This window comes from Myiozetetes cayanensis, unplaced genomic scaffold (genome assembly GCF_022539395.1).
Source record: "Myiozetetes cayanensis isolate MyiCay16 unplaced genomic scaffold, myiCay2020 scf15, whole genome shotgun sequence".
Lineage (NCBI taxonomy): Eukaryota > Metazoa > Chordata > Aves > Passeriformes > Tyrannidae > Myiozetetes > Myiozetetes cayanensis.
The window spans coordinates 3618079-3631525 of NW_026087159.1; the positions used below are offsets into that span (position 1 = coordinate 3618079).

Here is a 13447-nt window from a genome sequence, read left to right on the forward strand (position 1 = left end):
TGAGGGAGTACAGTCAGTTTGCCTTGAACTGATTCTAAAAGATGCTTTAATGTGGCTTTCTAATGGAGTTTCTATTAGCTAAGATTAAACAGTTGTAATAATGAATTAGAATTTAATAAATACCTTCTTTCCAGCCAAAAAGCCATTAGAAGAATCGGAAGAAAAGAAAGCAGCGCAGTCAAAGAAAAAGATCAAAGAATTAAGAGTTTTGGATGGAAAATCCGCACAGAATTTATGTAAGTGATGTCAAATGCATTAGGTCAACATCTAATTAGCATATACACACATGATTTTTCTTAATTTTTCTTATGCCTTTTTTTTTCTAAAAACTGCTAATTTGAAATGAGTCTTAAATTCAGAAGTGTTTAAACACATTTTGAATTCACTGGACAACTTGGGAAAAATTGAAAAGGTAAAATGGAAAAAATTATTTACACTGAAAGTGTAATTAAATGATGATCACTAGTTTGGCCAAGGCATAGTGTTGATAGGTTTTTTTGGTTGGGGTGGACAGGCCATTCCTAGGTCCTTTCTGGTTAGAGTAATGGAGAAATAGAGCTTGGTGGAAGTTAGAAGTTTAAAGAGAAAAATATTACCAAATAGACTAACTTAAGTGCAAATACTGCTACTATAAATTGTAAGGAAAACTGCCCCACCTCTTTCATTTAACTTGCTTCTTCTCTCTTTTATTATGGAAGGAAATCAATCTTTAAGAGTAATAAATTCTTTCATTGGAATTGGAAATACCATAAAATGTCACTAGTCCAACTATGCCCATGGCAAATAAGTGTGTAAAGCCAAATGTGTGCATTTTTTATTACCACGTCCATGAGCACATTTTCTTAAGCAGAAAATGAACTATGACACAACTGATATAAAACTTCAAGTTTTGAAAACATGGGTGCAGGATAATCAGCCATAATAGTTAGGCTGAATATAGAACACTTGATTCAAGTGTTATGCTAATCTACCCATGTTTAATACTTTGTAGTTTATTGAGTGGGGCTCTTTTGAGATTTCATAACATTCTGAGATCAAATTACTTTGAGAACTTGCCCTCTGAAAGTTTTGCACTATGTGTTGTCTCTTGTATAAGTTCAGCTATCCTAAAAAGTGGTAGAGTTAGGGCATTTTTTCTTTCTTTGCCCAGCTCTTAATCACCCTTTTGTCCAATTGTAAATGCTGTACAACTATTCATACATGGTTATAAAAGCAAAAATAATAATCGATAAAGTCTGTTTCAGTAGTAATATAGATGTCATTCATAAAGATGAGACTTTATTGCTAAGTAAGACTGTTAGAGACCAACTGAGCCTGATAAAAAGTTAAAAGTGTCATAGTTTCGTTTCTTAGAGAAGAAATTCATTAGAAGTCTAACAGCAGTAGTGTGTCTCATCTAACATTTGTTTTATATAGGACACTTCTTAATTGTGAAGCATATTATAGATGAAGGTATGATTTTTGATTTGCTAGAAATTAAGTCTGCCTCTATATCAATCCTTTTGACCTTTTTGATTCTAATTATGTATTACTGAATTTCAGCAATATTTTTGGGTTCTTTCCGTTTGCCTTATGAAGAAATAAAAAATATCATTTTAGAGGTTGATGAAGAGAAGCTGAGTGAATCCTTGATTCAGGTATGTGAAAATGTCTCTGGTTTTGTTAATACCTTGTTTTTTACGTAAAAATGTGTGAAGGTATAAGAATTCAAGAGTAAGAGTAGTGTAGAAGGTTATCAGCTACAAGTGTATCAGTTGTGTTTACCGCTTCATTTATTTCACTTCTACTGTTGAATATGGTCACATGTAACTGGAAAACTGTCTTCAAAAATACCTTTAACAGAAGTACCTTGCAATCTCCCACTTGATGAAGTTTCCCTTTCAAAAGGATATCTCTAAGAATTGTTTTTTCAGCTTTGAAGACAAGCTGAAGAAGATTTAGGCTGGTGGATAATGAAGTTTTATCAGGCTTCTCATGGAAACAGCTCTGCAACAACTCTGCTTGTCTCTAGTGAGAGATGAAATTACCTGAATGTTTCAGGATACTGCTGCAACTCAAAAACCATCTGCAAATGAAACCTTCTCTCAAGCTGGTTTGGTCTCAATGTGAGCTCAAAGTCTCTCAGCCGGAGACAAGCAAGTGTGGAACACAACTTCTTTACATCACTCTCTGATTTCCTCACTGTAGGAGGGTCGTGGCCCCTCATGATCTCTGGGGAACCGCAGTACAACAGAGAAGCAAGTAAAGCTTAAAAGTTGTAAAGATTTAGCACACCAGTAATACTGGTGTTGAATTGTTTTATTTAATATCATAAAGAGATTCAGATTCTAGCTAACATACTGAGCTCCAGTTTATCCTTTCATCCTTCCCTATCTCCTGTTTGCACCTTTGTCCCATTGCCCTTGAGGTTTTTTTAAATGAATTTCTTCTTTCTTTCTTGGATATGGAAATTGGTTATTCTGGGGATACAAGGCTAGACTGAGGTGCCTCAGTACAGAGTCCTAATTTTAATTTGGACTTTTTATTGATCAGGAATGTCAGGTTATGTGATTAAGAAGCCTACAGGTTTAGGAAAATCAAGAGTCTAGGGTGAGGAAACAACCCCACCTTGGATAGCTGAAGTACAGAGAGGCTTCAGATTGGTTATTTCTACTACAAATGTAGCTCAAAGTAGCTAAACCACTGTGAAGTCAGCACTGTTTTGGTCACAAGTCACAGTGACACCATATGGGCTGCTATGAAGTAAATTAACTTGGTCCCAACCCGACCTCGTACACCATAAAAAAGGCAAATGTGATTGCAAGGTGTATCAGGTCAAGGATTGTCAGTCGAGAGGATAATTTTTATGCTTTTGAATAGGGTACTTCTGAGACCTTATCTAAAATACTTGGTACATTTCTCAAAAATGCATTTAAAATAGAGAAGCTGAACTTAAAAACTACTTACGATGATTGAGGGATAGAGAAACAGTCTACAGAAGGAAGCAGAAAAGATTGGCTTGATTAGATCAGCAATATAAATAGCTGTGAGGGATGTGACTACATTATAACCGTATGGGGAGAGGAGTGATGTGTGTAAGCACTGGGGAGAAAAATGAAGTTGCATAAGTAAAAGGTAATGTTAGCACCAGAATAAATGGGAGTTCATCGTGAATGCAACTGGCTAGAAACTCAGCAGCCTATAATCTTCAGAAAATGAAGGCTTTGGAGTTTGGTCCCTTTCTGCTGGGAATGGTGTGGCAGAGCTTCCAATAGCAGGGAACACAACTGATAGCCTGGAAGAGATTCCTCTGTGTTTCAAGGGATATTCTTAGAAATATATTGGGGTAAATGGGCTGTGTCATCTATTTCATGTTCTGTCTATTCTGGTTTATTTTAATCTTGAACTGAACTATTAACTAATTTACCAGTTTAACAGTTTTCAATACTACTGATTGGAAAAATTGTACAAACCAAACGTTGCTTTCTTTCATGCCCAGCAAAACTCCCACTTGCTAAAAATGCACATGGAGAAACTACTTTGTTCTAAGTATCAAAGTAGTGGGAGTGAAATGAGTATGGCATAATTGAGCAAGTAGCAAAGTGTTTTTTCAATTTTACTTCTCAAGCCCTTGTTTCCTGCTGCTTTTCAAAGTTATGGTGTAATACTTAGTAAAATAAATTGGATTAATGAGTTTGAGTACACAGTAGGCTCTATACTGTTGTAACTCTTCCTTGAGGACACTGCTCTAGGGAAAAATGTTTTCAATTCCTTTGAGGAATTGTCTTTGAGGGAGTAAGTTTTTGTAACCATACGGTTGTCAAACACCATGTTTAGCACAATTTAGGGCATTGGGACAGTAAGTAGTGACTGATAGTTTCAGCCTCTTAATGTCAGCCTTAGATTCCTTTTCATGCTTGTGTTAACCATTTTTATTTACATTATTTTTATGTAAACCCATATCATCATGAATACATTATGAAACTGTTTTCTGAAGTACTGACAAGGATTTGAATGTGTGGTCACTGAAGGCTTCATCTTTATTTTCAGTTATTCAATACATTTAATGAAAATAAACATATATATATGTGTGTGTGTATCTATATATATGTATCTAAAAAAAGGACCTGCAGTGTTAATAGAGTGGGATATGAGTTTGAGTTAATAGGAAAGGAAACATACTTAGGTTTAAGCACAACGCTACAGCTTAACTGTGTGACATGGAGGTCAGTCTCTGTATATTGAACTCTGCTTGCTGAGATATTCAACAGGCCCTTAGTGTGAATATAAAAATCTCTCTGTAACAGGGATGTTTTGTATGAGACTGCTTGTCATCTTTAGTTTTCTTTATGAAGGTGGGTGAATGACTCTTTCAACTTGGAGAATTACATTTGCTGTCACTTGCAAATTTGACAAATTAGACTGATGCCTTTCTCCAAGTCGTACCTTGATTTCTCCTTCAAGCCTGGCAGAGTGATCAGTAATCAAATTCTCCAAATGAATAAGGATATTGCCAGAGTGATGGCAAGATTGGTCTGTTCTAAAAATAAGACATCTGTACCTCTAATAGTACAGATTTTCTCCAATTTAAATTTTTATATCTGAAAAAATATATTTCTCCAGTGTTGGTTACTTTTTTAACAGTCACATAACTCTTTTTCTATTAATGCTTGCTTGAATAGAAATGGTTTTCTTTTAATTAATTACATTGTTTTGATTTCAACTGGTGTATATATGAAAGTTTAGATGCAAACTAAACTTCTACTGACTATCTCTTAAAACAGTGTTCTTCCATCTTAATATAAGTATTTTATAGATCTAACATATCAGTATTGAGATCTTAAGATCATATACTAATACAAATTTCTTTGAGGACATGGATAGGATTGCAAACAACTTCAGCTTTTTGCTGAGTTCCAGTATATTTGCCATCCAAAAGATGTGTACAATTTTGAGATGTTGACCTTTTTTTGTGTAAGGTATTTTGAAGTGTGTTTTGTGCACAGCTACTTTGAATGCCTATAGATTGTAATTTTTTTTTTTTTGATAGTTATGTCTTGTTTTACACAGACGAGTTATTTCTTGATTAATATTTAATGAGCAAGATGCAATCTGTAGGGCAAAAAAGATTGTAGATAGACAAAACCTCTTGATGCTATCAGGCCTTGGAAAATTATACTCCAACCTTTTAATACTGAGAAGGTATTCTTCAAATCAGAGACTGTAACAGAGGAGATGATGTCTGTATTAAATAATTACTGATTTGATTTGATGTTTATATAGTGTTAAAGCTGCGTAAATAAAATAAGCTTCCCATAATTTCCTCATGCATTTCCATGTTGTGGTATTTTAAGCATGTTATTTTTAATATCTCAGTTAGTTTAATATAACAAATTTGATATAATGCCTTGTTTGTTTTAGAACCTAGTGAAGAATCTTCCTGAGCAGAAGGAACTCAATGCCTTAGCTGAATTAAAGGATGAATATAATGATCTTGCTGAGCCGGAACAGTTTGGAGTTGTGGTATGTATTGATGCAATGATTAACTGCAGAATTCCATTTTGTTACATAAAAAGAAAAATTTTAGGGATAAAATATTTTGATTATTGTTTTTGGAAGACCTGCAGCAAGGAAAAAGTTACTGTCTATTTCCTTTTGAGTAACAATCAAAAAATCTCTCTGAATACATAGCAGGCCAGTTTTGGTGGGGCCCTGAACAACCTGATCTAGTGGGCATTGATAACTCCAATAAATATTTTGTCTTGTATCAAAAACTGTAAACAGCTGAAAGAGTTAATATGCCCATAAGTGTCTTGTGTTTGTATGCAAATATATATATTATGTGTATGTATACATATATACGTAAGTATGCATATACACATAGAATACCTGTATTTATGTACAAACACACAGAAACTTGCAAAATGGTTCTAGAAGAGGGGTGGATTCAAATGAAGACTGAAATTGTAGATTATATTCTGTTTCTTTTATTAGCATTTAATACGTACTTGTAGTGCAAAAGTAGGGATATTGAGTGTTATAATGGCTGGAACCTGTCTCTGAAGGAAATTATGGAATTTGCATAAGTTGCTTTAATCCAGGCTGGGGGTGATGGTTGATACCGAGGACTACCCAGGACTTGGAAATCACTTTAGGTCTTCCAAGGACCTGATAAGTCCTTAGGCAAATTAGTTCCTGTTTTCACTTCACTTTGCCAGTCCAAAAGATTAGGATGCTGATGATGCCTCTGTAATGTGCTCAGGATTTATCCCCAGCTCCGCAGGAGCCAGGTTTGCTCTTGCTGGATTTTTAAGGCATTATGTGCATTAAAATGCATTAAAACAGGAATAGAGGCCTCTTAAAAGGGAAGAGTAAAATCAGCTTTTTACTAAAAAGCTCCAATTTGAGCATAATTTGCCTTCAGAAGTGCCTTTTAAGTGATTTTTTTTTCCCGTGATTTTTTTTTTTTTTTTACATTATTTTTCGGTTGGGCATGTAACAGAATATGACCTAATGAGATTTCTGTAGGGGATTTGGAAAATGAAAGATATCAATGAGTTCTTTTGAAAAACTTCAACATATTGATATTTTTTGTTCAATAAATGGCATCAAGTTCCAAAAATCTTTTATTTCAATACAAAGATGAGGAATTTTGGTAGAAGTCTGATACATTAGTTAGTCTTATTGCAAGAACTGCCATAGTAAAACATTACCATCTATTATTTGATCAGTAACAATTTAAACCCCACACATTCCCATTTAATAACATCATCCCTACCTTGTCTCTTCTGCTTCAGCCTGTTTCTACTGAATTGCTCTCTATAGCTTTTATATAAAGATGATTCTGGATTAGGATACTACTTATATACCTGGAGATCATGCCTTAGGATTACTGCTGGATTGAAACTAGATGGTCCTTGTTTTTTCACTTGATTGTATTGAAATAGTCATAAAAGTATCCTTATTTCCCAACAGTACCAATGTATAGTCATGATCACTGTTTCATTGATTTGTGTTTTTGAGGAATGACTGCCTATAGAAAGTTGAGAGAGTTTTCAACTATTTAATGCAACACTAATTAACAAAAACTGCTTAATCAAACATTTCCAAATGGTTATGTTTGCCTTATGAAGGAACTAAGTTTCCTGAAGCTTGTTTGCTTATTCAGCTTTACCATCTGGTTTAATAAAAACTAGTATTTTCCTTATGGATAGTACTTCTGTCTTATTTGCAGAGGCCTCTAACTGCATTACTAGTACTAAAATGCTGATTTTTTCTGATTTTGATTTAATTGAACTATCCATTGAAGTGGAAGAAATACAGCTGAACTTAAAACTCTTTACCTGACTGAGCTTCTTTTTTCCTATGTGTCAACTTAAGTATGGAGTTTTGCATTAATGATAGTTGTAACCTTGATGTTAGTCTGTCTGTCTTCTTCTATTCCTATCTTAAATAATATTTAAAATGTGTACCCCTAATTGTATGTAAATTTAGGCATGTTAATTATTAAGATATGTTAATTGTATAATCACTTTACCCATCAAAATTAATAAAGATTGGAATAAGTTTCTTAAAATTTGTGTAGAAAACCCGTACTTAGTAAATTATTAACTTATTAGAAGAGAGCGATTAACTTAATATTCGGCTGATATGTAAATGAAAATTAGAACTGCATTTTCATTTAGATTAAATGTTTAAATCAATTATGTATTCTAATTAGTTATTGGAACTTTTTGAAATTATATACTGGGATCAAAAAAGGCAACACAACTTCATATAAAGGAAAGTTTGCATTGATGTTGAAGTAGAGCAAGAAAAATAGATTAACTAAATCAGTTGTGTAACATTAAGTAAGCTAGGCAGAATCTTATCTGATTTTTAAATGTAAAACTTGTGTTCAAGAGTTAAGTTTTTTATGATATGGGAACTACTGCAGCTTAGTAAGGAAATGCAATTCCATTTCAGTGCCAGTTGAACATTTTTAGTATTATAAAAGCATAAGTTTCACAATGTAGTTGTATAGTGATTGCATATTTTGTGACCCTTTTTTTGCTGTTTGACCAGGATTATTTGTCCTGAACAGTCCTGACTGGGAGGTGAACTAAGTGGGGAGAACTGTACAAGTTTATTGTACCTGCATTGGTTTAGAGTCTTTCATTTTTTTTTTTTAATTGCCACTTGTTTGGCCTCATTGTAATTTCTAGAGCTGCTGAAGAATTAATCTTCCTAGAACATTGCTATAGAAAAAAAGAGACAACTTTAATATAATATAGGTAAGAGGGTAAGTTGTCTCAGTAAGTTGACAAATTTGTATTAGAGGAACGTCAGCTTTTTCTTAGGAAGTGAGGCAAATTTAATTGTGCTTTTTGCCTTTCTCCAATAGCCTTTGATCCTAGTTTTAATACAGGACTTGAGAATTGAATGGTGATAATAAAGCATAAAGAACTGAATAAAGAACTTGATTACGTAGAGAGTTCAGTCAAGACTTTTATGAAGGCCCAGAAGGGGAAATAATGACATACAGTCCAGCACTGACAGTGAGCTAGAAAAGAAATACCCATTTTCTTGCTTCTTTAACTGTTTGTGGTGGAAGCCAATGTTTGCTGTTCCATGTCTTATTTCTTATATGCCTTGGACACTAATTTTGTAGGACCATAGAGGACTGGACCTTTCTTCTAAGTGAATGTGGTCTTTACACCTTTCCTATTCCAGCAGATTCCTCCAAGTTCAGCATGTTTGTCAGCATCGAACACCTAGATTTAGAAAGAGGCATATGAAAGGGAAATGAGGACAGGGTGGAGAGGGAGGAACTAAAATAGCATTTGTGGTCATCATCTGATGATATATAAAAGGCATTATGTATATAAAAATGTTCTGAATTTGAAGGAAACAACCCAGCTGAAACAGCTCTTGGGAAATTGTGAAGATACTTTTAAAAGATTATGCAAGTCAGCAAATGAAATTAAAACTTACTGCTGGTTTGGTGGTCAGACTACCTTGCAAAGCAAATAAATGCTATGTTCCATGACACTTTACACACAGTGTTAAAAGAAGAAAGTACAGTTGGCTGAAGTATTGTCAAGGATTATTCTTCATAAATCTTTGTCACACTGTTCTGTTGGCTTATACATGTTTTGCTGCATTTTGTTTTCAGGATCTAAAGCTTTTGACAAGTTTTTCTGTGCCACATTGAGGTTTTCAGTAATTGGAGATTGTTCTACAAAAGTTAAAGCAAATTATGTGATTAATTTTTATTTCTATCTACTGCAGATTAGTCTAAGTAGATCCTTTTAAGGCAGATGTTTTCAGTATGATATTTCTGAAATACAGAATGATTAGAAGAATAATGTTGCAAGACTTTCAATGATTTGGGCTTATAGAGGCTCACAGAGAAATTTGTGACAATGGAGATTTATAAAAAAAGATCTCTGGTTATGCTGAAATGCTTCTTTTTTGATCCTTTCCTTTTCCTTGTTCCAGTCTGATCATAGGAATTGTTTGAGACCATCTGGAGTGCCTTCATATTTATATTCATTTTAGAATGAATTCATTTTTATTCAGGCCACTCAAGTCTTTCTGCAAAAATTATCGCTGCTGTATCTGGTAGATAACACCAGTAGAAAAATCCGGGTTCCTCAAAGAACCAGGGTAAAACTTTGAGCAGCAGAGACAGAGGCACACCAAAATCTTTGTTTTCATGGTCACAATCTGTGATTTGTCACATATCAAAGCTTTTCTTTCTCAGTGCTTCAGGAACACCACTAAGAGTGAATACAGAGGGGGGAAAAAATCTTCCTGTATTGTGCTAAGCAAAATGAGGAGTTAGATTTGGAAGATAATCATTCTTGCAATTAAATGCAAGTTTTTAAGTGGCTTAAAAAAGATCAATACCTATTTTACCCTTAATTTAAATATACCTTGTGAATTACAGTGTTCTAAGTAGGAAGAAATAACTGATCACTTGTGCAAAATATGATAGACCACCATATTTTGGTTGCTAGTCTAGTGAATTTGGTATTGGGGATTTAAACTAATCAACATTGTACATATTTTTCAGTATCACTGTCATTACATGGTTACCACAGCACGATTTATGACCTCCCACCTTTTTATCAGATCAGGAGGGAATAAGTCCTGTACTACCCTTTGCCAAGTGTCTGAAACACAAAGGTGGTTGGATCCTGGGTAGTAGTTTTACAAAATTTACTTAAAAAGTTGAAAAACAGGCTCTATGTTACTTACAAAGTCTGATGCCATGGGATCAGAACTGAGAGTATACCATTAGTATGTCCTTACTTTAGTATGTCCAGGTATACTGGTTTTTATATGAAAGTTATTGTCATGAATTTCAACCCTGAACTCTGTATCCATCTCCAGAATATTTGCAACCTGTACTGTGAGGCTGATCATTGGTTCTTGTGAACTGGTAGAACTACCTTACATCTCCTTTGCTGGGAACAGGGGATTTGGCAGTGGGCATGTGTTACCAGTGAGCTTGGAATTGACAAGTTAAATGGTTTGGAATAACAAAGCACTTTCTTATGTTCACTGGTTTTTTTCAGGCAAAGTGTATGGTTTGGGGAAAGATACCTGTGAGCAGTTAACAGATTCCTGGAAATACCAGATAGGCAATGAAAACACACAGAAACTGTAGACTTGCTGGCTGCATGATGGGGTTTTTTTAATACAAACTATTTTGCTTAAATAACCCTTTGGTTTTTTATGTTCTGGTGCACTGTTTTGTATTTTGCAGATGAGCTCAGTGAAGATGCTGCGACCACGTCTCAATGGGATCCTATTCCGGCTTATGTTTGAGGAGCACGTGAACAACATCAAACCTGACATCATGGCAGTGACAATGGCTTGTGAGGAGCTGAAGAAGAGTGAAAGCTTCAGTAAGCTGTTGGAGTTGGTGCTGTTCCTTGGAAACTACATGAACTCTGGCTCCAGAAACGCACAGTCCCTCGGCTTCAACATCAGTTTTCTTTGCAAGGTAAGCTGAAGCTGTAAAACTTGGAAGTGCAGATTCATGAAACTCAGGACACATGAGAAAGTATTCTAAGCAGGGAAAAACATTCCATCAATGTGATTTACCAACTGCACCTCTGTGCTTAATAGTGGGTAGGGAAATAGAGAGTAAGCATTTCCAGGATGGTTCCTGCTATAGCTGGCTTGGTGCAGTGGGGATTTAAGGAAATTTAATTGCAAGTCTGTTCTGAGTTTTCTGGAGTACACAAGTAGAACAAATTTTTTCAATCTGAATTTTACTTATTTTATTGATAGAATATACACAGAACTCTGAGTGTGTTTAATAGCTCTGGTTACTCACCTTTCTTCCCCACCTTCTACCCAGCTATGACAGTCCCTCAAGTACTGTCATAGAAAAAATTACTTGGATTTAGGATGAACATTGTTAACCCTTAACCAAAGTCAATTTTGGTGGCAAAATATGGGATGCATCAAGAACTCCAGAACCTAGAGTAGCTGCAATTTCATGTGCACTGCTTGTTTGTTTATCTGGTAAAATGTGTGTAAGGCATTGATCCAAACTTGGCTCAGTTTGAAAAGTACCTTTGAAGGTATCTTTATTTTAATGACATGCAATGATTTGAAACAGATTTAAAAAAAAAAACATAAAAATTGCAGATTTTTTTTTTTTTTTAATCTAGTCAGAGGATCCAGATTTCAGGTCCCTTTTTTGGGCATCATGAGGAGATCTGATGTATATCTCAAGGAGATTTAACCTTGGGGCAAAATCATACTTCATGTACCCAGCAAGTGTCACCTGACATATTTCAGCAGGGAAAGACTCTGCTTGCTGTGGTTTAATGCAAAGATGTTGCCAACTTCTGATAAAATAAAAAGCATAATCTGAGAAGAAGCATAATTCTGTTCTTTAATAACTTTATTCAAAGAGCAGCCAAGTTGAAGGACTTTTTTTCATAGATCTGATCTGCATTTTCCTTATGATAGTAGTGGAATCTAAAGGGAAATTAATGTTTTAAGTGGAAAACTAGTTGTTACCAAGGGGGTGGGGAAGTGACTGTGCAGGAATGGTACTGCAGCAGAGTGGAGGTCTGAGAAGGAGCTCTTGCACTCCAGGTGAGAGATTTATGAATTGCTGTCAATGCAAATCTCACATGTTGACACAGCTAATGTAGATTGACTAATCCTGCAAATTGTTCTCTGCTGAACTGAATAATTGCTGAAGCACAGCTACCTGTGCTTACAGCTAAATTCTTCTGAAAAATAACAGAGACAGAAATCTATGACTACTTAATTCACTTAATTCAGCATTGCCCTCAGAAACAAAATCCATTTGCTAACCTTTTTAAATTTGTTTTCAAGGTAGATATTTTTAGGGAAGTGTTCTTTTCTGTTCTTTTTTTTCCCCCTCTCTGTGAGATTTAGAGAAAATACTTAAATATTCTGTGTAATATAATAAAATGTTGATTGTGCTGTTGCATTTAGGTACCAACTATATTTTGTGATAAGGTCATGGCTAAAAATAATCACATAACAGTGATGGTGGTTGAAACAGAAAGATGATCTTGCCAAGATCCAGGCATGAAATTATATCATTAATATCTCCATGTATTGATTGAACATTATGAATTATCACTCATAAGTTCCACATTCAGAACAAGTCACTGAAGTTAATGGAAATGTAGATCAGTGTCCCTGGACAGTGTGACATGTGCATTGTCTGCAACTGGAATTTATTGTTTATTACTTATGTTAAAAGATAGCTTTTGCTATTTAAAATCCAATTTTCATTGGTTTATGTATTTGCCATTCTAATTTGAATTAGATTTGTATAGTAATGTGCTTTTGCAAGACTAATTTTTTTCTCAAATGGTTTTGCTCCTGTACTTATGCTTTAATATCATACTGAGGGAGGTAGCCTTCTACTCCACTGGTGTTTAATTTTAGCAATAAGAGCTGTTTACATAATATTTTCAACAGATTTCTTTTCTTAATGATTTTTAAGTATGCAGATTTTTATTTGGATATGACTTTCTTTGTGCATTGATTATTTTCAAGTGATAATTGCAGTTGGTTCACCCAAAGTAGTAAGATGACTTTACTGGCTTTGTTTATGAACTAAAGCTACAGTTTTAAACTGTTGTGAACAGTATAAAATATTAAATTATTTCAACTGGGCATATCTTTTACAAGCACCAGCTTTAGTATCTGTCTACAGCCACCTACCGGCTCTATTACATTATTCAAACAGTCTCAAATTTTTATTGTTGGTCAATAATCAGCCTTCACTGGGAAAATGAAAACTTGTGTATGTGTGGCTATGGCAGAGGGAGTGTGTTAGCCTGTTCAGTGAAATCTTGCTGTGAAGTAAAATTTCTAGTTTATATTTCTTGGCTGAAGTGGACAGTAATAGAAATAAGTGACATCTGACAGCAGGAGCAAGGGCTATTTGGCAGTGTCATGTGCCTTAAATGTGTGTGTT

General features: G+C 34.7%; 1 protein-coding gene across 6 annotated transcripts in view; it reads left to right on the forward strand.

Annotated features, from left to right (window-relative positions):
* Positions 1-13447, forward strand: part of DIAPH2 (diaphanous related formin 2) — a 192492-nt gene that overhangs the window by 63279 nt on the left and 115766 nt on the right. For all 6 annotated transcript variants that reach the window (XM_050310768.1, XM_050310767.1, XM_050310769.1 and 3 more), the window contains 4 exons: positions 135-236; positions 1543-1637; positions 5401-5502; positions 10733-10972. In XM_050310768.1, coding sequence (XP_050166725.1) covers positions 135-236; positions 1543-1637; positions 5401-5502; positions 10733-10972 — 539 coding nt within the window. The remainder of the gene's footprint in view (positions 1-134; positions 237-1542; positions 1638-5400; positions 5503-10732; positions 10973-13447) is intronic.